The sequence below is a fragment of the Echinops telfairi genome, unplaced genomic scaffold (genome assembly GCF_000313985.2).
Source record: "Echinops telfairi isolate 266 unplaced genomic scaffold, ASM31398v2 ScPeMD7_23;HRSCAF=83, whole genome shotgun sequence".
In the NCBI taxonomy this organism is placed as follows: domain Eukaryota; kingdom Metazoa; phylum Chordata; class Mammalia; order Afrosoricida; family Tenrecidae; genus Echinops; species Echinops telfairi.
The window spans coordinates 13,541,761-13,569,008 of NW_022103920.1; the positions used below are offsets into that span (position 1 = coordinate 13,541,761).

General features: G+C 55.5%; 1 protein-coding gene across 1 annotated transcript in view; it reads left to right on the forward strand.

Moving 5' to 3' along the window:
- PLXNA4 (plexin A4) overlaps nucleotides 1-27,248 on the forward strand; it is a 387,926-nt gene that overhangs the window by 340,982 nt on the left and 19,696 nt on the right. The window contains exons 19-23 of the mRNA XM_045288925.1: nucleotides 2,829-2,971; nucleotides 8,634-8,902; nucleotides 12,329-12,395; nucleotides 12,990-13,136; nucleotides 17,411-17,570. Coding sequence (XP_045144860.1) covers nucleotides 2,829-2,971; nucleotides 8,634-8,902; nucleotides 12,329-12,395; nucleotides 12,990-13,136; nucleotides 17,411-17,570 — 786 coding nt within the window. The remainder of the gene's footprint in view (nucleotides 1-2,828; nucleotides 2,972-8,633; nucleotides 8,903-12,328; nucleotides 12,396-12,989; nucleotides 13,137-17,410; nucleotides 17,571-27,248) is intronic.

The window sequence follows — 27,248 nt, forward strand, 5'->3', positions numbered from 1 at the left end:
GGGGGTGGGGGCTGAGCTGTGTGTTCTGTCCCCGGGGCTCTAACTATAGTCAGAGTCCTCCCGGCTTTGATCCAGCACGTTCCCTGCTGCTCAGACTCCTCTCCCCACAGCCGCCCTCACCTTACTCCAAGGGTAACCGCACTCCCCTGATGCCCCCAGGCCTGGCATCCCGACTGGGGGGCCATGGGAGACCCTCCTTCCTGAAAAAGGGGGTGAGCTTCAGAAGGAAGCCCCAAACTGGTGCTTTAGAATTCCTACCGACCACGGAGCACAGTGTCTGCCCCGCTTCTGCCAAGGACAGGCGACGTCTGTGGGTCAGTCGCCAGGGCCCCATCCAGTCCAGCCCCCGGAAGCGGACCGCGGGCTGCAGCGGAGTGGATCTGTTGGTGCCGTTTTGCCTCCCTCTGCTGTCAACCCAGCATCCGCCTTGCGGGACTGTTAATGACGGCCTTTTATTATATTTACGCTTCTTAATTTTTCCTTCGCAGTGTACTCTTTCTCTAATTGAGCGTAGCGATTAGAATCTCCTTTCGGTGCCGCAGGTGCGCCACGTTGAATGTTGGAGGCGCTCAGTGGCTTCCCGGAACGCTGCGCATGCAGGAAGCCAGCTGCCCTCTCCTGCCGCCGCCTAGCACCAGCTGGGGGTGGGCATGGGAGCACAGAGGTCCTCAGGATGTCCTGAGGATTGGGGGCGGGGGTGGCTGGGAGGGAGGGCCTGGCATGGCATGGCAGGGACCTGGAGGCTCACAGAGCAGGATGGGGGTGGTGGGGGTGGGCAGCCTAGGATGGGGTGGACGGGGTCCAGCGCAGTATGGGAGGGATGGGCGAAGTCAGGTGGCTTCTGGGGGACCTTTGGGCTGGCCTGGAGGGCGCCCCACAGTGCTAAGAAGAGGCAGAGTGGGGGCCTATACCAACCTGACATGAAATAGCCACACACTGGTGTGTATGCACACTTACACACACACTTGTGCTTACACACTCCTGTTTGTACCTTCACAAACACATTGCCCACAGCACCACTCATGTGTGTACACACATTCATACTCACAGGTGCTCACACACACATCCATGCTCACACATGCACACACATTTATATATGCATCCATGCACATGTGTGCATATACATTATCCATACACTGACCTACATATGCACACAGACGGACACATATCCATACACGCAATCGTATACATACTCACACATTCATGTCTGTGTATGCACACATACACAAGCATTCATACACATACAAAATACTGGTGTACACACATTTATATTCAATACATACTCACATGTATGCACATTTAGTCATATGCATAGCTGCACACATATACATACATATACAGTTGTGCACATTATACAAATGCTCTCACAGTTATATACACACACACACTGGGCTGCAATAACTGCTCTGCCCTGTCCACCCCCTTGGTCACCTAATTCCAAATGGGTCCAGTGGTGTCTTGGGCTCCTTGTTCCTCTAGAGACCTAAGCTAATGCTATAGGCAGCAACCCCCCATATGCAAATGCTCCCCAGGACTTTGGGGACAGTCCACATCAGAAAGGCTTGCAGACCCTTTTGCACACATGTTCACACTTCGGTGTGAGTGCTGCCACAACTGGGTACAGCAGGTTTACCCACCTGGAGCCTCACACTGGCACCCAGGGCAGAGGGGGGTTTGCAGGGACCATGGAACCGTGGGGACTGTCTATCCCCTGTCACCAATGCAAGAGGTCCCCCCACTTTTGTTTTCACAAGTAAGCACATTGATGTCCCAGTCCAGGCCTGAAGCCAGCACTGAGGGTGGGATACAGACTCATGAAGAAGGGTGGCCTGGGCAGCGACCATTTCCTGGGCCAGCGGCCCACACAGCCCACTGGGCTGGGGCTGGTTTGCCCAGGACCCAGGGCCACATTGGGCCTGGGACGCTCTCTGAGCCCACCAAGTATGCATACTTGCCCTGGGAATATAACTGGGAGAGTCGGTGTCTGGTACATGCCACTGGATGTTCTTTGCCGAGGTGTACTGAACCATCCTGATTGTGTCTGCGTGTGCCCGTGTGAGCATGTGTGCATCCGTGTGAACATGTGTGCACCTGTGTGAGCATGTGTGTACCATGTGAGCACCTGTGTGAGCATGTGTGCGCCCTTGTATGTTTTCACCCATAGTGAGCATGTGTGGGTCCATGTGAGGATGTGTGCACCAATGTGCATAGGTGTGCACCTGTGCATATGTACGCACTTGTGAGGAGAAAGAAGTATGGCTGTCCCCTGGGCTGGCCCTGGGCTCAGTGTGTCTTGGGCTCCGTGTCCATGGGAGACCCTAGCCGACTCCACAAGCAGCAATCCCCTCCTGCAGGACAGAGCTCCGGGCGGGCCACGCAGAAGGCAGTGCAGGCACCCCGGACACTTGGGTGGGGGTCTGGTGTGTGTGCACCACGGGAGGCCTCCGTTAGCCCACTGAACCTCAGCATCTTTCCTCCTCAGAAACGGAGGAAATGGGGAAAACCCAGCCTGAACCAGGACTTTAGTTGACAAGGGGAGGGGGCAGCCCCTCCACCCACAGCTACTCCTACCGATTCCCCACCCCAAGTACCTTTTGAAGTTCCCAGCCCCTCATCGTGAGCCAAGGAGCAACTCTGGTCCTCCCGTCCACCCTTGAGAAGGGTTTCATTCTAAGCTGTGGGCGGTATCCCGGCCCCATGCCAACCAGACACACCCCCATTATCCCTGCATGCTGCTCACACCTCAGGGCCCCAGGGAGGGGCCTGAGCCCCGACAGGGGACAGCTCAGGGACTCCTGCGGCAGTGCCCTCCTGCCCTCTCACCGCAGCATTTGCTGAGCTGCAGACAGACATCCATGAGCTGACCAGCGACTTGGATGGTGCAGGGATCCCCTTTCTGGACTACCGGACCTACACCATGCGGGTGCTCTTCCCGGGAATTGAGGACCACCCCGTGCTCCGGGATCTTGAGGTAAGACCAGCCAAGGGTGCTAGAGTGATAACTGGCCACCCTTTGTATGGGCAGGAGGCGGGGGTGGGGGTGGGGGCAGATGCCACCTACTCAGGCCCCCCTGCTTGCTGGCACCTGCTCAGCCTTCTGGGGGAGGGAGGGCCAAACCTGGGGGAGCCTAAGAGCTGATGCAGGAAGCTCCCCCAAACTCTCCATTCCTATGTAAGCACTGTGGCCTGAGGGGCAGAGGTGAGAAGTGGGGACCTGGTCGCAGCAGGTCACGAGTGGGATGGGAGCCCTTGCCCCCAATAAACACTTCCAGGAAGGAAATCTGGCCAGCACATGGGTCCCTGCAGCTTCATTCAGGAAACCATGACAGAGCGGCTCTCTCCACATAGGTGTCACTGGGTAAACACATGGGCCACATGAGGGATAGAGGCATGGCCTTCTGACCTGTGGGGACCACTCCTCTCCAACATTTTGTCCTGGGCATCATCCAACTTCGTTACTGGGCCCCGTGTAGGGTACACTTGGTACTAGAAGGTATTGGAACCTTTTATAGAGATGAGCGAGAGGAAATGGCCCGCCGAAGTGAGGCAAAGAGGTGACCACACAGCCCCTGGTCCCTCGAAGTCCCACCATGTCTGCAGAGTGGACACACAGAGATGTTTGGTTGTTGCCTGGGGACTCACCGCAGAGAAGGCAGAGCCCGCACCCCCCGCCACACCACTGGACTGCGGGCTGCCACGGCAGCGGCCTTCCTGGGGCTCTCAGTAGGCTGCCCGACAATAAGAATGAGATGGATTGTGAGGCCCCAAGCCCTGAAATAAAGGCAGCCCCTGCCCAGGACTGGCCCCGAGGGTGACAACATGAGCTGTCCCGAGGAAGGGCAGCCATGTGCTTCAGCATGCACAAAGCAGGTCCCCTGGGATGGCCGCAGCTCTCTCATGCTGAGTTGTGAGCAAAGTGAGCACGCAAGTGTGTGGGCTTCTATGAGCCAGGCCACCCAGGTTCCCAGCTGATGGTGACCAAAAACAATCTTTTAGCCACACATGTATGATGTGTGTGCCGATCTATACATATCATATACATGCACGCACTCATACATGTGTACCCATAGTGACTTATGCCTCATATTCATGCATGTACACACACATGTGCACATACACGGCTGTATGTATCCCATATGTGTACAACTATAGATACATGCATTGATACATGTGTACATTTGTCTACCTATCTCATACATTCACATATATGTACATGTACAAGGAGGCTTCAAAAATTCATGAAAAATGGAAATGACAAGATAATGATATTCCACGAATATTTTCCCTTAAATCTGTACATAGAGCACACATACATATGTTTATGTGCATACATAGCTGTACAAATCTCCCATGAGGTCTTTGAAGAGTTTGTGGGGAAATTCCATAATCTGTTTTTTTCATTTATCCATGAACATTTGAAGCCTCCTTGTACATGTATACACACATGTACACATGTATGCACATGTGGGACACATAGCTGACACGTGCACATGTGTTCTTATGTTTGTTAGTCCGGGTAGGCTAGAGAAACAAATCTAGGGAGACAGTCATATTCTCTGATGTGAACAATCTTCATTCCAGCTGGAACCTTGTGAGTCTGCGTCTATAGGTAAAGTCAAATGAGGACAGCAAGATGCACCAGTTCACAGACTCAAAAATGTTGTCTTCATCTGGTTGAGTTCTGGTCAACTCAATGTGGGCTGCCTCACTCAGCCTCACCAGGGTGCCCATTGGCTGCCCTGCCTTTCAACCATGAGCCCCGTCACAAATTCTCAACAACCCTAGCCCCCTGACTAGGTCATAAACTTCAGACCAGTCAATCTGCTCTTGTCTTCTCCTCTAGTCCCTGTGAACCAGGTCACTGGATGTCACGGGCCAAACGCTACCCGTCTCTTTATTGCTGCATTTCTTTCACTTCCACTCAATAAGTGGATCCAGGGAGTCACCTAGCAAGCATTTCAGCCTGCCCACAGGCCTGGCAGTGGAAGCATCTCAGGCTCCTCCTGCTCCAGGGCTCTGGCTCCATCAGCATAGCTCCATGTGGCTTGTCAACAGGAATGTGTAGCAGAGACAGTTTCTTTAGTCAACCCGGACTAACATACATGCATGTATCTGTATATGGCGCATATGCACACACATGCATGTGAACATGTGAGCGTGTGTCTGTACATGCATCCTGTGTGCACCTCACAGCGCTCTGTGACAGCACTTCTGGCTGTCCCTTGCCTGGCCTCACCCTCCTGGTTCGTCCTCACCTCTCACCGTTCTCCTTTGTCTTTCCCTTTTATCCATTCTCTGGCTCCTCCTCAGGTACTTCAAAGTACCAGGTGACCAGTCTGTGAAGGAGGGTGACATTCCTGGTGACAGTGAGGTGGCAGTGATGGGAGGAGAAGGCAGTTGTGTAGGTGTGTGAGAGAGAGAGTGAGTGTGTGTGTGGCACAGTTTATGGAGACCGTGCTGAGGGTCGGGGACTGGGCCTCACGTCCAGCTTCCTGCAGAGCACCCGGCACATAGGGGACGCGCCTGGAATAGTGAAGGACAGCCAGAATGCTCCCTGGAGGCAAGGATGGTGAGACTGCCTCACGTACTTCGGACCTGGGAGAGCTCCATGGGTGTCTGTGCTCCTTGGTGAGGCGAACCCGGCAGGCCTGTGCTTGTTCTGGTTGGTAGTACCAGCGGGGTGCTCTGGCTCAGTGAAAGGAGAAGGAAAACCCTGCCCAGTCCCATGCCCCCCTCCCCACTAACAAGTGTCACTCTGTTTGAGCCCCTCGTCACAGCCACCGTGCTCACTCACCTCATTGAGGATTTAGGAAGGGACCTTGTTTTGACATCCCCTTGGGCCGAGGGCTTGGTAGAGAAAAATCAACATGAGACTTTGGGAGGGTGATCGTCTCAAGATATCTACCCTCTTTCACAAGCCCATCCCTAGCCCAAGTAGATCTCCTGGAAGGATTTGACTTTTAAATGGGATTTGCCAAGACCGTTCCCTATAGACCAGCCCGAGCACCTTCGAGCAGGGGACAGCCACCTCCCACCGGATGTCCCCTTGGACGCACACCCTTGCCCAGTGGCCCATGTGCCATGCCCCCTTGCACCCTTGCAATGGCGCTATACATCACGTCATGTTCGTTCTTGTGGACATTCCACATCTCATAGCTTAAAACCACCCTGCACCTGGGGTTGCCTTTATTTTCGTCCCCATTATCAGCAGGGGAGGACAGGTTGGGGATGGGGCATCTGATCCCAGCCCCCTGCTCCCAAAGGCAGTAACCATCAGCCTTATCCATTTCCCAAGAGGTGACCGACTGGCTGTCACCTGCAGATGCTGGCTCCAGCCGCTCAAAGCAGCGTTCTTATTTCCAGCAGGCTTGCCAATTAATTGCTTGCAGACAGAAATCAGCTCTTAACCTTCCCATACTAGCCTGAGGCTGTGTGAGGGTCCAGAGGCAGTGGTGGCTCTCTGGTGGAAGAAATCTCTCCACACATTCCAGGCCAGAGATGAGCCCCCCCCACTCCCCTGGGGGAAGGCGTGCCTGTTCCCCACCAGTGTACCTCACCTGCTTATCAGTGGAGAGTTGAGGGAACAGGTTTCAGGGTCTATCAAGCTAAGATAGACCAGGAAGAAAGGCCTGGTGATCTATCTCCCAAGAGTCAGCCAATGGAAGTCTGAGGACAATAATAGCCCGAGGCACCCTAATCTTTGTGAGGCTGGGACAGGGGGTCTCTGTGATTCAGCCCCCCCCCCCCCACACACACACACACAGGGCAGCTAACAGCAAGGTGAGATCCGGCTTGGATAGAGGGAATATTGTTTTTCCACCTGCTCGTTGCCACCAGAGGCACAAGGAATCCCTGTGGGATTTCTGAGTCTGGTCACCTTCTCAGGAAGCTGCTGACTGGTCTCAAGGTGCAGTTCACAATCCTTTGGGCCACAAGCATGCCTGTCAGCTGGTTGGCTGAGGGGGTAAAATGAGGGGGTGAGGAAGGAGGGGTCCTATGGCCAAGGAGGCTACCCTCTGGGCAAATCCAGGTGTCAGGCATGGAGCAGCCAGCAGTCACTCTGCAGCCAAGTCCAAGCATATTGAAAATCCCCCATCCCTTACTCACCATCTCAGCCACTCTTTGGCACCCCAAGGCATGAGATTTACTCTCTGGCGTGGCTTCACCAGATTTCCTGTGGCTGGGTCTCCTCTTTACAGAGCAGAGAGATCCTCGTGCCTGCCCTCTGCCCCCCAGGGCATGGAAACTAAGGGGGTCTGCACAAAGCCACCGCTGGAGGGTGGGGTGGGATGGCCAGGTCACAGCCCACTGCTGTTTAAGTGTGTGCTGCCAACCCCTTAAAGAGTCAAGTCATCGAGATCGTGCCTCACTTAACACTGGACATGTTGTCAGGCGAGGACAGTCCCTGGAGAAGGGCATCATGCTTGGTCAAGTGGAGGGGCAGCGGAAACAAGGAAGACCCTCCAGGAGATGGACAGACACAGTGGCTGCAGCAACAGGAACCAGTGTGAGGACAGCACAGGACCAGGCAGTGTTCCGTCTTGCTAAGCAGGAGGTCACTGTGGGTCAGCACCAGCTCATCAGCACCTGGGGAGGTTCCTAAAACCTTAGGATGAAGTCATGCTTCTTCTGGCTCAGCCAAGGCTGGAGGCCGGAGGTCACGGGAGGTCTCAGGTTGTCCTGCACTGACTTGTTGGGCATCTGAGTCTCAAAGGGAACACCGCTGGCCTGCAGGTGGCTTTGCTAAAACCCCGCTTCCTGGGGCCCCAGCCCCGCTGTCCAGAATGGACTGCATGTTGCACAGGGAGAAGGCGGAGCCAAGATTGGCCCCCAGCACCCATCTTCCCCCCAGGCCTGCCCCCCCCAGCTGCAGCTGGAGGGGAGGGTTCAGCAGACTCGCGCAGGCTGAGCTCTGGTAGAAAGGGCAGGGTCTTTGGATCAGCAAGCCTGAGTTTAGAATTCCTGTGCTGCCCCACCCCATGCTCAGTGCTGAGCCCTGTCACTCTGCTGTCCCTCCACTCCACTGCTGTTCTCTGATGGCACCCCCAGATACACCAGTCTCCCTGCCCTCTCCCTGGTGGAGCAGGGTCCCCGAAAGTGTCCCTGTGAATGGCAGACCTAGAGACAGTCAGCTTCCCGGTTCCCCCTGTTGCAGGGGCACAAATGTGCGCAATCTCCCCCCACCCCCAGAGAAGTAAAGTGACTTGCCCAAGGTGGCACCGTGTGGAAATGCCACAGCCCAAGTGGAACCCAGGAGTCCTGTCCCTGAGGCCACTGGGCATTAACTCATCCCTGGGGACTGGGGAGGGGCAGCGTTGGTCACTCAGGAAGTAAGTCCTGGCGTTCCTCAGGGTTCTGTGAGGATGACCCGGCCTAAATCCCCCAGAAAGGGTTCCAATCCCAGCATCCCTGATCCCGTGCCAACAAGGGTCAGCCTCTCTGTGCCTGAACGAGGGAAGGATCCACCCCGTGACTGAGATACAGAAGTGAGGCACTTGGCACCACGGCTGGCTCCAGGGAAGGGCTGGGTGGTATTGGCCAGGGACGGGGCGCCAGCGTGGGCACAGGTCCGCCCGTGGGGAGGGCACGGTGGCAGCCAGCTCCCCCACCTCTCCCCCGTGCCTCCCCCACAGGCCCCCGGCTACCGGCAGGAGCGCGTGGAGAAGGGCCTGAAGCTCTTTGCGCAGCTCATCAACAACAAGGGCTTCCTGCTGTCCTTCATCCGCACGCTGGAGTCCCAGCGCAGCTTCTCCATGCGCGACCGCGGCAACGTGGCCTCGCTCATCATGACCGTGCTGCAGAGCAAGCTGGAGTACGCCACCGACGTGCTCAAGCAGCTGCTGGCCGACCTCATCGACAAGAACCTGGAGAGCAAGAACCACCCGAAGCTGCTGCTCCGCAGGTGAGCGGGCCAGGGGTCCAAGCAGACGCCCTGCGCATGCGCAGGGAGAGGGTGGGGCGGGCCCGCGGGCCACGTGCTCGGCTGCTAACCACCGGGTTGGTGGCTCAGGCCCATGGAGAGCGCTTGGGAAGCAAGGCCTGACGATCGTTTCCCTGCAAAACCAGCCCCGGAAAGCCCTGGCGGAGCCCTGCTCTGCTCAATTACTGGTGGGGGCGCCCTGACTGCACGGCACCGGGTTGTGCCTGGTCTGCCAGGAGGGCTCCTGGGGAGTTTGGTGCCATCCACTGGCCAGGGACCCAGGGTCTCCATCACCCCTGCCTTCTTCTGCCCACGCCTCCCCCAAACCTCCACCCACTTCCCTCCCTGTGCTTTGGGCCCTTTCCACCATGCCGTTCCCCCCACCAGGAGCCCTGGTGGCAGAGTGGATATGTGTTGCACCGTGATCCACAAGGTCTGTGGTTTGAAACCACCAGCTGCTCCTCGGGCTTTCTACTCAGTGAGTGAGTCTCAGAAACTCACAGGGGCAGCCCCACCCTGCCCCGGAGTGTCGCTGTGACTCACTTTTGACGCGATGGCAGTATTCTGGTGACCAGATTTTAACATTGGTAAAGCAGGACACCATTGATAAAATTCATATCCTGGCGAAATAGCCACATGGCAGCCGAAAACTGTAGACCCTAGCTTGTCGTGCATTCTTTCAAAAAATCGGGATTTTAAAAACATGCTGCGGGTTGCGGGAAAAATTGTTAAAAATCGGGACTGTCGCGCCAAAAGCGGGACATCTGGTCACCTTTAGACCATCCCTGGACGTACCTAGATCAGACCTGGAACTAGGACAGAGGTCCCCACCCCCTTCACCCCGTCACCCCACCATCCCAGGATGCTCAGAGTATCTGGAGGAAGACAGCATTTCAGGGAGCTGGGGAGCAGTGCGGAATGTCAGAGACAGAATCGGGCGATTTCCCGGGAAGCCTGGAAGAGGAACCTGGGGCAGCCCCAGTCTAGCCCCCGACTGAATCAAAGCCCTGAGTTCTATACAAGGTGCCCCATGCCACCCAGCAGTATTTCCTGGCACCTGCTGCCAGCTGGGTGATCCTCACGCTCGGTCCCACCAGCCCCTCAAGCCTCTGGCTCCATCCCTGCCCCTGTTGGAATGCTGGGTGCTCAGTGCGCTCCAGGTGTCCCCAGGGGAATCATCCCAGCCAGTACTCCACCTGGCCCCACACTGACTGCCGCTTTCTGCCTGCTCCATGTCCACCCTGGGTGTCTAGGCTGCAGGCAGGGCCCCGGGCTCGGGTTGACCCAGGACATGGTATGGTCTCTCCATGTGTTTATCCCGGGTCTTTTCTGGGTGCCCTGGGCATTCACCAGCGCAGCTGCAAAAAGCTGCCGCACATAGAAGCCATCCCACGGCTCCGGGAACAGCAAGGTAGATGGTTTTGATTTTTGTTTTATTTTCACCACGCAGCCACCCACCGGCATAATTCTAGGGTTGCCACCGCCTGGCAGAGCTCCCACCGACAATTTCCCGTCGTGGTCTCGCGCCGTGTCTGTGAGATCCTCCCCTTGTTTTCGATTCCCCTCTCTCCTAGGTGCCCCCTCTCCTCCATCTCCTTGGCTTCCTCTTGCCCCCAGCTCCCCGTGCCTCCCAAGACTCCTCCGCTCCCCTCCCAGCATCCTCCTGGGCTGGCAGCTGCCCAGCTGCCTAGGGGCTTCAGCTCTGTGTGTTTTCTGGCAGCTGCACCTTACAGCGCATCCCCCTCACACCTGGATGGGGAGGTCCCTCTCTGGAGCTGGCTGCACACTAGTGCCAGCTGAGTGTGGTTTGTTTTCTCTAAGTGGTTGCTATCCACAGGGTCCTTGGCTTGCTTCCAAAGAATAGGCGTAAACGGGCTTGGGCTGTGGCATGAAAGAGTCACGTTAGACTCCAGGAGGAACTTCCTAACTTTGCAAACAAAACCCCTTCGCAACATTGCAGACAACAGCTTTTGAAACCTATTGTCGTCCCTTGGGATGGACTGGGTATCTGCCTTGGGGGGTGGGAGCATTGGGGGAGGGGGTGTCTCTGGTGGTCCTGGGAGTCCTTGCTGAGAGTCCTTTTTTTTTTTTAAACCACAACCCACTTCTCTTAGTATTTTTCTTTCTGTCCAATGCCAAATTCGTGTCTCCCCAGTTGGCAGTCTTCTCTGCTTCAAGGAACACACTTGCCCGATAAAGGGATCTTACCACTTACCATGGAGTCAGTTCCATTCACGGTGACGCCAAAGGGCTTTCAGTGGCTGGTTTGAGGATGTAGGTCGCCCGGCCTTTCTTCGGAGGTCCTCTGGGGTGGACTGAGCGTCAAACCTCTGGTTAGCAGCCAAGCACGGTAGCTGTATTCCGCCAGCCCAGGACTCCGTGAAGCTCTGCTAGGCTGCCTGATCCCCTATGGTGGCTGCAATCTCAGAAACTCAAAGGGGCAATTCTACTCTGACCCCAAGGTGGCTCTGAGTGGCAGTTTTGTCCTTGTTTGTTTCACCATCATCAGAGATCTCTGGTGGCAAGCTGGGTTCAAACCAACCAGCCCCTCCCCAGGAGAAAGATGAGGCTGTCTACTCCTGTGGAGACTTAGAGTCTTGCAAAAGCTGTAGAACAAAGGTGCAGAACTATCTTTGCCCAGGGCCATTTGGAGATTCATAACATCACTTGTGGGCCATGCTGGGCAAATATTCAATAAACTCCTTCCCAAGGTGATGGCTGGAACTGCTTCTCTTTGGTGAGCCGTGTGATGTCAACTGGTCTTGGTGAGTTTAAGGGCCTTATCTGGCCTGCAGGAGCCGGGTGACATCATAGTTACCTGTTGGGCCTTGATCCATAAGGTCAGCAGTTCGACACCACCAACTGCTCCAAGGGAGAAAGGTGAAGTTTTACACTCTTGTAAAAAGTTCGCAATCTTCGAAACCTCCAGGGGCAGTTCCACCTTGTCCTGTAGGGTGAATATGAGTTGATCTCCACTCAATAGCAGTGAATTTTGTTTTGTTTTGTTTGCCCCTTGGCCGGTGTCCCCACCTCGCTGTGACTTGGAACCAACTCCAGGGCAGTGGCTTTATTTTGATGAGCCACAGGTAACACTTTACATTTAGAAGAGCTCAGAGCAAATAGACTTAAATGCCGTCCTTGGTCTGCTTCAGGAGCTGCTGTCCCATGCTTAGCAGCCACAGGGGGCCCCGAGCGCTCGGCTTTGTGGGCAGAGCGCTTGGCTTTGTGGGCAGAGCTGGCCTGAAAGTGTTTCCCCCTCCGCCCCCCACACCTCCCAGCTCTGGGCAGAGAGCTTGTCAGGTCACTGAGGGGCATCCAGGACCCAGCCCAGCCTCTCCCCTGGCCTGCCTGGCCAGGGAGCTCACCACCTGTTTTTCTCATTGCCTGCGTTCTCGGGACCACCAACAGGACTGAGTCTGTGGCCGAGAAGATGCTGACCAATTGGTTCACCTTCCTGCTCTACAAGTTCCTGAAGGTAGGGCTGGATCCGGGGTGCTGCCTCGGCACCCCACCTCCTAACCATGCCATAATCTCCCCGGTAGCCTCTTACAACTCCTGCCGGAAATAGAGCCCCGGGCCTCACTGCAAAGACCAGCCTCTAGGCTGTGCCTCAAGGCAGGTTTTCCCCAGTTGGGGGACAGCTCGAGCCTCCTAGAGGCTCTCACCCCCACCTTTTAAACACAGTAACCTTTGATCCCCTGCCCACTCCCTCCTCTCCCTTTATGCCCCCAGCCCCAGCACAAAGGCAGGCATAGGGTTTGGGGAACATCTGCTCCCAGTTAGTCCCCAGTTTCCCCTGGAGTTTTCCCCTCAGCAGGCTGACCTCAGCCTGGGGATGGTGCTCAGAGGAGGTAGGCAAGGGTCCCAGAGGAGGCAGAGATGGGGCTCAAAGGAGGTGGGGATGGGCGACGGAAACGGGGCCTGGTGGGCTGGGAGATGATACCAGGATGGGAGAGCTGGAGAGAAGCACCGGGTGTAGGAGACAGAAGAAGGGCTTGCAGCAGCTCCAGGTGGAAGGTCTGGGACCCCTGGAGGCACCCAGCGTGTCCCCTCTCGACTGTGCCACCAGGAGTGCGCTGGGGAGCCGCTCTTCTCCCTGTTCTGCGCCATCAAGCAGCAGATGGAGAAGGGGCCCATCGACGCCATCACCGGCGAGGCCCGCTACTCCCTGAGCGAGGACAAGCTCATCCGACAGCAGATTGACTACAAGACCCTGGTAAGTCCCTTCCCAGCCACCCCGCTGCACCTGGAGGGCTGGGGCCCCGGACAGGGACAGAGAGCTGTGGACAGGCTGTGTCACTTAAATGGGTCCAGCCAGGCGACCATCCACTGGTACAGGTCTCTGCAGGCGTCTTCTGGATCTGGGCATCTAGATCTGCGGACTCACAGACCCAAGCAACCCTTCCTCAGAGTACTGTGACCCTGGGCGTCGGCCTGACTGGTGGGGCCAGATGCCCGGTCATCGGCTGACTGCTGGCTGGGGCGCCCTGGACTTCAGTTTCCCCCTCTGCCGTGGAGAATGAGCACTCGGCAGGGGTGGGCATGGGACAAAAACAGATACGTTTCCCAAGCTCAAAGTCCTCTCCAGTTGGGGAGGACGGCGTGTGGCCTTGCAGTGTGGCCTTCTGCCACACGTGGGCCACATGAGGTGTCGAAAGTGACTCCGTGGTATCTCACAGCAACAACAGCTAAGCTCCAACCGGTCCCCTGTGTCGCCACATGAGCCCTACAGTAAGTGACCATCCAGCAGGGGCCCCGCGGGAGCCCGAGCAGCTTCAAGCCGGGCTTCAGGAGACTGGCCCACCAGGACTAGGTCCCTCATCTCTGTGTGCGTGCGTTTCCTTATCTGAAAGATGGGGATTGTGCTAGAACTTTCAAGAACGGGGGGCTGCTTCACAAGTTGCTGAGCAGGTGGGATGAGATAAGAAGCATCTGGGGGTAACACGGTAAGCATTCTCAGTGCTGCTCACACCGCCCCCACTCAGCTGCCCCCAATTCCCTCCGAGGATGTCCACTGGCCACCTGCTCTGGGGAGAGTCCTCGCCCACCGAGAGAGAGGAGAGGAGGTGGGAGGAGGGAATGAGGAAAGCCAGTGAGAGACAGGTATGGGGGTGCTGGGTGGTGACCCCAGGAGTGGAGGCTGGAGAGGCAGCCACGGAAAGAGAAGGTTTTCCTCCCCAGGTGGAAATGGGATGGCTTTCTAAGAGGCTATCAGGCAGCGGGCAGTGTCGTGTCTCCCATGACCTCCAACCTGGTGAGCAGACTGAGGCTCAGCGCCCGAGGCCAGCTGGGGAGATGTCCCTGCCCAGAGGTCACTGTCCCTTGCCTGCACCCTGGTATCAGAGACCCTGGCAGCCCTGTGGGCGTCTTTGCAGACCCCCCAGGCGTGGGCTCTGATGAGGACTTGGAGCAGCAGAGTGTGCACAGAGGGAGACAGAGAGAAGACCTTCACAAAGTAGAGCCCTGGACAGAACTCTCTTTGAGCCCTCTCCGGCCAGCCTCGTCCCCTCTCCGCTCCCTTTCTTTGCCTCTGCTCAGTGGCTTCCCAACACAGCATCAGTCAGACACCAGGCTGCGCAATGAAGCTCCGTACCAGATCGCAGCCTCCTCCTTCCTGAGGCCGGGCTGTTGTTGGCACGCTGAGCCTGCCTCCTGGAACCCCGGGGCCCCGGCTGAGAGGGGCTGGGGACTGGATGGAGGAGAGTCGTGGGATGGGCAGCCTTGCTGCCCCGAGAAGCAGTGGCTGCAGGGAGGTTAGCCAGCCCCAGGGCCCTTGGAGTCTGGGAAAGGGCCTGCCCACAGGGAGGGTGGGGACACCCCTGGGCCCCCCACCCCCACCCCAGCCTGGTCCCAGAGGACAGAAAGGGAGAAAGGGACTCGGTGGAAGACAGGCTCACAGGACCCGAAAAACTGTGGGTTGAAATCAAGAGCCGGGCGTGGTGGGGTTGGGTGATGTCTGGGGAAGCCTGGAACTGATGGTCACCTTGGCCTGGGCAAGGGGTGCCTGCTCAGAGGGCTTCAGGGGTGCAGAGCGGGTAACTCGATAGTCCAGGCACCTCACCTCTTAGCTATCTAGTTAGCACTCCATCTAGGACCAGCTCGGCCCATAGAGTCAGTGCATAGTCTCAGGCCCTACCTGGCTGAGTCTGCAGCCTAACAAGACCCCCAAGTGGCCTCCGATCACTGGCATGCCAGAGGCCTGGCAGGAGGCCCTGGTGGGGTCAGCCCCAGGCAGGCTGCTCAGAAATCAGCCCAGGACGGTGAGGTGACAGACAGTGTGTGTCCCGCCGTGTGGAGTGGGACAGAGGCAGCCCATCTTTCTGTGGGGCCTCCGCATCCTTGAAGCCCCCTCTCTAGGCCACTGTGAGTCTCCCAGGGCAGTAAACCAGCCTGGAGGCCACACCCAGGCCATTGGCATCTCCCAGCTGACTCAGCCCCTGCCTGCTGATGGCTTGCAGGAGGAAGGTCAGAAAGGGCCCTGCTGTCCCTTGGGGGGCTGGACTCCATCACTGCACTCAGGAAGGACAGGCTTTTGGAGGCTGGTGGGAGGAGGGGCGGGGCAGGGAGTGGACACTCAGAGAGAATGCCCGGTCCAGGGCCCCTTCCACCGTCTCCATCTGGGACATGTTCAGGGTGAGAGTTTGTTCTTAGCGATGTAAGGAACTTCAGTCTTTTTCTTCTGAATGGAACGAGCATGCCTCCCCCCGCCACCCCCACCCCCACCCCCCCGTTGAGATCGAAGCCGTCTTGCCTCTAATGAAAGGCAGGTGTTGGGGCCGGGGTCCTAATTGCTACCCCATGGGGCAGACGAGGGGGCTGCTGTCTGGCCTGCAAACCAGACTTGGCAACTGGGAGGGTTCCAGGGCAGAGAGAGTTCAGCTAGGAGACTCAGAAGCCCAAGCAACAGGGGCAGAGGGAGCCCTGCCCTAGCTTATTCCTGCACCCCACCACCCACCTCTCTCCCCCATGATCCACTAGGCCCCGCATAGCCTCTTCAATCCAGAAAGAAGCCCAGAAGGGAACTCTTGGAAAGACCCCCGCCATTGACTGCCAAATCAATCCCCACTGAGCAGCCCCATTTACCCAAAGCTGATCCCCAGCCCTTTCTTCCAAGGTGCCCCTGGGTGGGCTCGAACCTCCAGCCTCTCAAGGAGCAACTGAACGCATTAACCCTTGACACCATCTCGGTCTCCCGGAGAGGGCCCAGGGTTTTCTAAAGTACAGATGTCTCCTTCCAGCGTTCATTGGACACTCTTAAAATGTACTGTCTAGGAGGCCTTCCCTGGCCCCCGGGGCCTCATGGGACAGACCTGATCCCAGTGCTGCCTTGCTGGGGAGACCAGGTGAGACAAGTGACCTAATGCCTGGTCTCCGGAGGCCAGCCTCACTCAGGTGTAACTCAACATGAGAAGCCTCCGCCTTCCGACCGCTTGAGTTGTGTTCATCGTCAAAATGGTACCACCGTTTCTCCATCCTTCGGCGCCCTGGGGCTGCAGTGGTTACTTGCTGGACTGCTAACGGCAAGGTCAGCAGTTTGAAACCACCAACCGCTTCTCAGGAGGAAGACGGGGCTTTCTGCTGCTGTAGAAAGTTACAGTCTCAGAAACCCACGGGGGCACCTCTGCCCTGCTGCTATGAGTTGGACTTGCCTTGATGGCAGTGGAGTTTGTGTTTTTGTTGTTTGTGGGTTCTAAAAAGAGACGTGGAGACCTAAAACTGGCAGCGGCCTGGTCCCCTGTACAAGAGATCAGGTTTCCCCAGAGCTTGGAAAGGTGCCTGGAGTCAGCCTTTCAAAGGGCATGCCTGGTTATCTTTCTAGCGACCATGCTAATCTTCTTGTAGATTCTCCCACCACTGGTCACCCTGGAAGCCCCACAAAAAGGGTGGTTTATAGGGCCAGGTTCTCATGTGCTCGGAGTCTGTGTGTTTGAGACAGCCGGGTAATACACCCGGGCTGGGTCCTGAGCACCACGCACACTGGCTGCAGACCCTCACCCACCCCTGCACCTCCATTCCCTGCAGACAGTTAGGGTATTGGTTCAGACCCAAGGCCATGCCTGTCAGGACAGTGGGTTTGGTGGCGTCTGGGTCACCGTGCCCCTCCCCAGACCACTCTGGAAGGAGGGGTCATTCAGGATGGAAGAACTACAGAGTAGATATCAGACAGTGTAAGACATGAAAAAAATAACAACAATTTCTAAATTATCCAGGGTTCGGGAGGGCAGGAGGGTTAAAAATGAGGAGCTGAGACCCAAGGTTCAAGTAGAAAGAAACTGTTTTGAGACTGATGATGGCAACAAATGTACAAATGCGCTCGACACAATGGATGAATGGATGGATTGTGATAAGAGTTGTATGAGCCCCCAATAAAATGATTAATTTTTTAAAAAGAATAAAATAAATAACCACACACACACAAAAGAACTGCAGAGTTCTCCCTGCTGACCTCCCCACCCTCACCCCTGTCCCCTCCCTCCGCCCACCCTATAGGTCCTGAGCTGTGTCAACCCAGACAACGTCAACAGCCCCGAGGTCCCTGTGAAGATCCTCAACTGTGACACCATCACCCAGGTCAAGGAGAAGATCCTGGATGCCATCTTCAAGAATGTGCCCTGCTCCCACCGGCCCAAGGCGGCAGACATGGACCTGGGTGAGTGGGCTCCCCGCCCATGCACCTCCTCACCTCCCCCTCGGAGCAGTGCAAAGCTGGGATGCAGATTGTGGAGCTACGGGCTAGGGGGCCATGCAGGATCCGCCTGGAGCCCGTGGGGCTTGCCCTTAGGCCTGCGTGGACTTGGTCAGAGATGGTTACAGAGCGGCGGCCCTGGCGGGGGTCCTTGAGCAGTGGAGAGATGGAGTGAAGGTATGACGTCTAGCCTGGAGGGGCCGCCATCTCCCACTGCCTCTTGTTCCCCAGGCTGTCCCTGGATGAAGTTCTTTGTCAATCATTTCAGCTGACCACGGAGGCACCTGGGTCTGGGTCAGTCACCGAGGTCAGTGCCAATGAGCTGTTATCGCCTGTGGGGGTAGGGTGACATGTGACTGGACTGTTCCATGGATAGATGGCTTAGCCCACAAACAAGGTCACTTTGCATCAGGACATCGCCCTGGGGAGTCCCAGAGGGGCTCTGAGGAGGCCAGGGAGTGGGCTGGCACAGCCTGGAGAGGTGGCTCACACCTGGGTGTGAGTTGTTGGTGCCAAAGAGTTGTTAGTGCTTATTGTGGGGCTTCCATCCAGTTCCTTAACCTCTGTGTCTGTTTCCTCACCCCGAGTGGAGAGGATGGTGGGAAGTAGGTGAGGCCTGTCACTGCAGCGCCTGGCCCTCACAGGTACCACGGACCTCAGCGCTGCTGTGATGGATGGTGGGGAGAGGTTGCCGGGGAAACAGGTCTGTACGGGTGGGGCACCGAGAGAAGGCGTCTGGGTGTGTGCATGTGTGTGTGCCTGGAGAGTCTCAGCCCCACAGGAGTGGGAGGATCCTCTGGCCTCTGAACTGGCTGGGTCGGGCCAAGCTGGACAGATGGGCCTCTCTGCTGGCTCTGAGCCAGAGCACATGCCCATGTCTTCCCACTACCAGCCATGTCCTGATGCCCCCAGACCCTCCGGATCAGGAAACTCTGCTCACAGATGTGCCCTTCCCCCAACTGAGGTGGCCTGGCTCCAGGCTCCAGGCTCCAGGCTCCAGGCTCCAGGCTCCAGGCTCCAGGCTCCAGGTCTTGCACTGAGGCCAAGCACGGAGGCTGTAGAATCGAGATGGGGACACAAGCTCCCTTCCAGCTGTAGGCGTCTGGGTTCATGTAAAAGTAAGGGGTGGCTAGGAAGGCAAGTGTACCCCTGGGTGCCCAGTGCTAGAATCCTGAGTCTGTTGCCATGCACGTACCAACAACCCCACCCCCACCCCGACCCCAAAGCACAGCGAGTGGATAACCTCCAAACCCAAACCAGTTGCCTCCAAGTTGACTTCATGCAAGGCTACCCCTTGCGCATCAGAGTGGAGCTGTGCTCCCTAAGGTTGTCAGGGGCTGAGTTTGGGGAATTGGATCACCAGGACTTCTTCCGACTTCTAAATACGACTGGGCAAGAGCTGCCTCCTCAAATGGAGTCCAACACGATGATGTGGATGGAGTAAAGCATTGAGGGCCTTCATTTGCTGAAGGGCTAAGACTCACAATGAGAATCAACAGCTTCGAAAAACCCATTAACAATCAGAATGTGCATTGTCCAAAAGTATGATTTTAGCAAAGTTGGAAGTCATCAAAAATGGAGTGAACTGTTATCCGGGACCATTAGTGAGCTGAGATGGACAAGTGACGGTCATATGGTTTACTCTGCTAGAATGACCAATTCAAGAGGAATGATGTCATCTTCCTCGTCAAAGAGAACATGTCACGATCTGTCTTAAAGTACAGTGCTGTCTGTGATAGGGTGCTCTCTGTCCACCTTCGAGGAAGTCCAGTTCATACAACTATTATTCAAATTTATGCAGCAACCACGAAAGCTAATGAGGAAGAAATCGAAGAATCCTATCAACGACTTCAGCCCGCAATTGATCAAACAGGCCATCAAGACACATTGATAATTATTGGCAACTGGAATGCAAAGGTGTGAAACAAAGAGGACGGGACAGTAGCTGAAAATATCCTGGTGACAGACATGAAGCTGGTGGTCGCATGACAGAATTGTACAAATCAATGACTTGTACGCTAACGATAACTTTTTTTTAACAACGTAAGTGGTTGGTACATGGACTCAGCAGATAGAATACACAAGAATTGTATAGACTACATCTTTGGAAAGAGATAATGGAGCAACTCAATCTTAGCAGTCACATGAGGTCGGGGGCTAACTGTGGAACACCATCAAGTTGCTGGTATGTAAGGTCAGGTTGAAGATGAAGAAAAATTTTTAAAGTCCACAAGAGCCAAAATGTGACCTCGAGTACATCCCCCTTAAATGTTGAGATCTCAACAGGAGAGTGGACGTATTGGGCACTAAGGACAGAAGACCCAAGGAGTCGTGGGAGGGCACTGACAACACCCTGCATCAAGAAAGCAAAAGGTGATAGAAAAGGCAAGAAAGAAAATGAAAGGTCACAGTGGACGTCTGAAGAGACTCCGAGACTTGCTCTTGAATGGAGACTGGCTAAAACAAATGGAAGGAAAGAGCTGAGTAGGAAATCTCAAAGGGCAGCCGGAGAAGACGAAGAAAAGCATTATAATGAAATGTGCAAAGACCTGGAGTTAGAAAATCAAAGAGGAAAAACAGGTTCAGCAGATCTCAAGGTGAAAGAACTGAGAAAATAATTCAGGCTTTGAGTTACAATCGTAAAAAGATGCTCTGAGCAAAATATTGAGCGATGCAAGGAGCATCAAAAGATGGGAAAGACACAGAGTAACCGTTCCAAGAACAACCGGTCAAGATCCAGCCATTTCGGGAGGTAGCATTATAACCAAGGAAGGAAGAGGTCCAAGCTGCCCTGAAGAATTAGCAAAAAGCAAGACTAAGAATTGACAGACTACCAACTGAAATGTTTCAACAAGCTGATGAAGCCCTCACCCGTCTGTGCCAAGAAATTTGAAAAACAGCTACCTGGCCAACCGGCTGTAAGAGTGCCATCTTTGTGCCCATCCCAAACCAACAAAATGCAGACATTAGTGAAAAATATCATTACTATCACATGCAAGTAAAATGTTGTTGAAGAAATTAAACGCCAGCTGCGGCAGTACGCGGACAGGGAGCTGCCAGAAATTCAAGCTGGGTTCAGAAGAGTACCTCTAATAAGAGACATCGTGGCTGATGTCAGCTGGATCTTGGCTGAAAGCAGAGAACACCAGAAAGAGGTTTCCTTGTGTTTTCTTGATATGCAAAGGCATTTGACTGTGTGGATCATGACAAACTATGGACAGCCTTTGGAAGAGTGGGGGTTCCAGAACACTTCAGCGTGCTCATGTGGAAGCCACACACCGACCAAGAGGCAGTTGTGTCATCAGCACAGGGGATACTTCCTGGTGTGAAAATCAAGAGAGGTGTGAGACAGGGTCGGGTCCTCTCTCCGTACTTATTCTATCTGTATGGTGAGCAAATGATCGGAAGAGCTGGACTCCATGGAGAAGAACACAGCATCAGGACTTGGCAGCAGACGGACTGACCACCTGCTGGACACCGGTGGCTGAGCCTTGCTTGCTGAGAATGGGCAGGACTTGAAACAGTTGCTGATGAAGATCAAGTCCTGCAGCCTCAGTGTGCCTTACAACTTAATGTCAAGCCAATGGAAACCCTCACAACTGGACCGATAGACAATGTCATGCTCAATAGAGGAAATATTGAAGCTGTCGAAATTTTCCTTTTGTTTTGATCCAGGGTCATTGCTCATGGGAGCATCAACCAAGCAATTAAAGGACATATTGCCTTGGGTACATCTGCCACATGAGACCTCTGTGACATGTCATAGAACAAGGATGTCACTCTGAAGACCAGGGTGCCCCTCCCTAAGCCAGGGCATTTCCCAGTTGCCCCCTACGTATGCCAGATTTCTTGGCACAGACCAGTGAGTGCGTCATCAGCTTGTTGAAGCATTTCATTGGGTAGTCTGACAATTCCTGGAGTCTTGTTTTTTTTCCTAATGTCCAGTGCAACTTGGACTTCCTCCTTCAGGATCATTGGTCCTTGATTATAATGCTACCTCTTGAAATGGCTGAATGTTGACCAGTGTTTAGGGTACAGTTATTTAATGAATAGGGAATTTCTAAGAAGAATTGAGGTGTTTGCATTACAGTGTTTGCCAAGTGTACCCAGAGCATGGCGGGCTTCCAGAAGAACAAATGAATGTGTCATAGCAGTGTAGCCAGGATGCTCCTTAGAAGTGACGGTGGAGAGATGTTGTCTCGCGTATTCGGGATATGTCGTGTTGTCAGAAGGGGCCAGTCATCGGTCAAGGATAGCACACCGGGGAAGGCAGAAGATCGGATGGAAAATGAAAGACAGTCAAGGAGATGGGTTTACACAGCGGCTGCAACAGCGAGATCCTGATGGATAGGATGGTGCAGGATCGGGCAGGGCTTCATTCTGTGGCACATAGGGTCACCGTGAGTTGGAACCGACTTGATGGCAGCTAACAACGACAACTCCCCTCACATGACTAAGGGGGGTCGTGTGGTCGCCCCTGGGGAGTCAGGCCTGCAAGCAGGGACAGGCAGAGGGGAGAAGCCGCTAGAGCAGACAGCTCAGACTTCAAAGCCCCTCTGTGTCCCGGGGAAGGGGCTATGCTGAGCCCCTGAGAAGATTCCTCCTAACCCCCCGGAGGACCCTCTGCCTTTGTTCTAAATGGGGGGGGGGGGTGCAGGAGTTGCGTACAGAAAGCCCTGCTTCCCGTCCCAAAGCAGCCAGGGTCTCAATAAGATGGGGTGACCTCAGAGATCCAATGCTTCTCCAGCCCCCGATCCACTCAGCCTCTCAGACAGGAGAGGCAGGGCAGGCTTCCCATCCTGTGGGCATGGACAGCAAAGCCCACAGAGAAGTTTCTAGAGTGAGGTGTGATGATTATCAAAAGTTAGTTCATGCTGAATGGAAATATAAAGGGCACCGTCATCCCTCCCCAGGCCTCTCTTCCCCATCCGGTTGCGGGCACTGGGCACAGATCACCTCCTAATACCCACTGCCATCAGAGCAGGGACTCCTATCCCAGCCAGCTCCCAAGGAAGCCGACACAGAGCCAGTCCTCAACCTGTGTCCAGAAAAGGTGGGCCCTCAACTCATGCCGGCCTTCAGTCAGTCCTCCCCAGAGACTCAGGCAGCCCCTCCCAACACTTCTGCCCATTACTCCTTTAGGAGTATCACCCCATGAGCCCCTCCGTCAGACATTTCCAGGTATTAACTCACCAAGGGAGTCCCCGGGGCTGCGAACAGCCCACAAGCTCAGCTGTTAACTGAAGGTGGGACCTTTGAGGCTGCGTTAGTTTTGCTTCTCTTTCGAGAAACAAACAAACAAAAAGCAGTGACGCTTGTATGTTTTGCACATAGAAAGCGATTTATATCAAGACATGGCTCGCACACAATTATAGAAGTAAGTAAGTCCAGGCTGGAGCAAGTCAGGCCTCTCCTGAGCGGAAGCAGATGAGCAGGAAGGAGGGCGAGGAAGGAGTGGTGGCAGGGAGCACAGGCCGGTGGAGGCAGAGGTCCAGTGTCGGCTGAGTGAATCCACAGTGGGGATGAATCCACTGGTGGCTATTGAAAGCGGAGGCCACACAAGAAGAGATCGGGAACCAGACACAAGCGCCAGCTCTGGCAGAGGACAAAGGTTCCAAAGAGGACTCCGCTTTGCTCGGTCTCTCTCTTTATGACACCAAGCAGATGGCACCGGGCTGTGATGCCATGGATAGGATGGGCTCCGCCCCTCTCTATACCCACGTGTGTCTAGTTGCCATGCTCCCTGACCATCACACAGTCTCTCCAGAAGGACCTCGCATGAAAGGGCTGCTTCCCAAAGCGCTGAGAGACTGTTCTGCTCTGATACACACGGGCCACCGCAACTCAGAACAGGCCACTGCTTTTTGGCAAACCACGAGAAGGACCAGCGGTGAAGCTAGGCGGTCCTTTCCGTGCAGTCTGCTGGAACCCAGGGGCAGGAAGATGCCAAAGGGGCAGGTGGCCTTCAGGAGCTCCCCCAGCATGGTGCCCACAGGCACCTCCCTCTGGAGGAGCAGCCAACTACTTCCACTAGCTTCAGGCCCCATGCCCTTCGGGCTCCCAGGACCCCACGCACCTGCACCGCAGAATGAAACAGCCCAGCCCCACGCCTTCCTCCCAGCCAGGGCTGTGCTTGCGGCTGATGTTGCAGCCGCTGCGCTGTCTGCCCATCGCCCGGAGCATCTTCCTCTTTTCCACCATCCCTCTGTTTTCAGCTCTGAACACCACCATAGCCATTTCAGAGGGGCCTGCCCTGCGGCAAGCCACGGGCCGGGCAAAGGGCTTCTCTGCGCCAAGAGGGCTTGGAACAGCCCTCCTCCCTGGTCCCAGCAGCAGAAGGCACGTGCCTTCTCCACCGGCACCAGGCCGCCTTGGCTTCCTCCCTGAGCCCCTTCATTGGTGCTGCGTAGCTCCTCTGCACAGAGAGGCCCAGCATACAGCCGCAGTCACACAGCAAGGAGGCAGCGCATGCCACCAGTTCCCCATCACATGAGATGGCATCTACGCGCCCCACCCTACCCCCCTCCTCCTCGCCACTGCCTGAGACCTCCAGAGATGCCTTGGTTTAATGCAAATGTTCTCTCAATAGCCTCCGGAACTCAGCCCCCCCACCCCCCCACCTGCCTCTCAAGCCATGCGGAAAAGGATATATTTTTTTCAAATAAGTAATTCCTGTATGCAATAAAAAGATACACTGTCTCGGAGTGAAATATAAAGCGTGTGCGGCAGCTGGCTCCCCAGTCTGCATTCACCCTGCTCCTGATGGGAGGTGCAGATAAAGATAATGGGATTTTTTTTTTTCCCTTTTCTCCCGTACTCTCCCTCACCCCCTCTCCCTGGAAGGTGGCTGCCTAACAAATTAGATCGTGAATGTCTCTGTCCTTTGTGCTTAGACCCCCGGGGCAGGCGTGGGGCTGTGCGGCAGTAGAGGTGACAGAGGTCAGAACTAGCAACTTTCTCCTGGTGCCATGCCTGTGAATGCCAGGTTCACCCCTGCCCCCACTCCTTCACCACCCACCACCTGCCTTCTTCACTGGGCTTTGGCCCAGCCCACAGCCCAGAGGGCACCGGCTGCTGTATCTAGAAGCTCCCTCTCTCCAGCTCTTCTGAAATCCATGGCAGAGGCCAGCCCCAGGGTCACTGTGGCTCCCCTCAACCAAACTTACTGCCAGGGAGTCAATTCCATTTCATAGCTGCCCAGGTTGCCCCACGTAGAAGCCACCAATCAGTGCAGAGAACTTCTTACCGGCATGCCTGGCAGTTCTGCTTCAGAGGGTCTTAACAGGAGCACTTCAGGATAAGTTCAGTGATTCAAAGCCACCAGCTGTTCTTCAGGAGGATGAGGCTGTCTACGCCTGTACAAATGTACAGCCTCAGAAACCCACAGAGGCAGTTCTACCCTGCCCTAGGAGTTGGAACTGACTCAATGTCTGTGAGTTTGGGTGGGGTTTTTTGGCAGCCTAGGGGGTTAGACCGTGGGCTGCTAACTGCAAGGTCATGCATGAGGCCAGGGGGCACAGGCTGTTGGAAGCAGAGGCAAATAAATCCACCGTTGATAGTCCACTGATGGCTCCTGGGATTGGCAGGCAGCACAACAGGAAATCGGTGAACCAGGTGCAGGATCCACCTCCAGCGGAAGGCTAAGGGCCAACAAGAGACCACCTTTGCGCGGTCTCTCTCTTATACAAAAGGCCACACCCTCAAGGAGCCGTCATCAGATTGACAGGTCGACCTCTGTCTTCTCCCAGGAGCTTCTAGTTGACAACGTCCCTAATCATTTCACAGGGCATTTCCTTGAGCTGGACCGGACTCGACAGGACCCAGTCACAAGCAGGGAGCCTGGGGGGACGGGGAGCAGAGGCCCTGACTCTCCTGTCACCTGTGCTGCTCTGAAAGCAGCTTTGCATTAGGAGAGTGGGCGTGGTGGCTCTGGGCAGGCCACATGCTCAGACGAGGAGGGGCCAGAGCTGGGTGCCAACACCCAGACTGATGGGGGTCCACTGCTCGGCCTCAGTAGGAGTGGTCATGAGACAGGGAACGGAATGGGATGTCTTTGTTGGCAAAATCCACGAATTGTTAGGGCCCTCTGCAGGGCTCACACCAGCACTTAACCACACTAGGGGAAGCCCTTGGTCACTTGGATTTCACCGGTCATTTCTCCTTCCTGCTGTGTGTGTATGCGCGCGCACACATGCATGCAGGATGGGCTGGTGTGTTTCTAGCACACGTGCAGCTTCCCATGCGTCTCTTTCAAGACTGGAACACACAGTTCTCCATCCATGCAGGACTGGGCTGTGTATGGAATGTGGACTAGGTGGGTGTGCAACAACCTCTCTTTCCCGTGTGGGTCCGAGCAGGGAGCCCGTGCATTGGAGGGGTTTGGGGGCCGTGTGCAGGGTGCAGGGCAGTGTCTACAGATTAAGTCGTTAAGGGCTGGGGAGATCGCCAACATGGTGCTGCCAACGGCGGCTTTGAGGGGCTTTCGTTGGAATAGCATGGAACTGTCAAGGATAAGCCACCTGCCAGCCAGCTTTAGGGGGGCTGCATTCCTGGGAGAAGAGCCCTGGTGGTGAGCAGGTAAGCATTGGGCTGCTAACCACAAGGCCAGCAGTTCAAACTCACCAGGTGCTCTGCAGGAGGACATGGAGGCTCTCTGCTCCTGGAGAGATTTACAGCTGGGAAGACCTCTCTAGGGTCCCTGTGAGTCAATAGTGCATTAGTAGCAGTGGGTTGTGTCTACCCCTGGAACAGACCCAGGTTCCTTGACTGGCCTCAGGAACCCCGACCCTCTCCACCAAGCAGACAGGCCAGGCTGCAGCTTTGAGAACCCACTGCTGCTGACTTGATCCGACTCATGACCACCCCGATGTCTGCATTGCACTGGGGTATCCAGTGGTAGATCGCCAGGCCTTTCTTTCAAAGTGGCTCTAAGTGGACTTAACACATCCACCAACCAGGGAGTGCCCAAGTATGTAAGCCTTTCATCATAAAAAAGATCAATAAATCCAAGCAAAAACAGACTCACTGCCATCGAGTCAATGTGGCTCATAGTGACCCTATAGGACAGGTTTCTGAGACTGTAGCTCTTTATCGGAATAGAATGTTCCCTTGGAGCAGCAGGTGGTTTCAAACTGCTGACCCTGTGGATCGCAGCCCAGCACAGAAACCTTGCATCACCAGGAGTGCTCCGTCACTACCCAGGAGCTCCTGCCAAACAAAATGACCACAGTCAGGCCCTCTGTCAACCGGTCACTCGGACTCCCAGGAGCCCGCAGGGACAGAGCAAAGAGGCTCCCCTGCGTTTCCCAGGCAGAGTTTCCACAGGAGCCGGTGGTCTAGGATTTCTCCCCCGGAGCAGCTAGTGGGTATGCAGCACTGACCTGCAGTTAGCTGCCTGATGCTTAACCCGCCGTGCCACCAGGAACCTCCCCCACCCCCCTCACCAGGCATGACACCGTGCAGGAATACGCGTCATGGTCTGCCTGATTCCCGCAGCCCATTCCCAAGGCTGGTCGGATCAGAGCCAGGATTGGGACCCAGGCCTCTCTGCATCGAGAGCCCACCCTGCGTGTGCTGGGAGGCATCTATCTGGCTGTCTCAGGCCATGTCCTGAATTGTCCCTGCTTGGTCCTCAGGGACAAC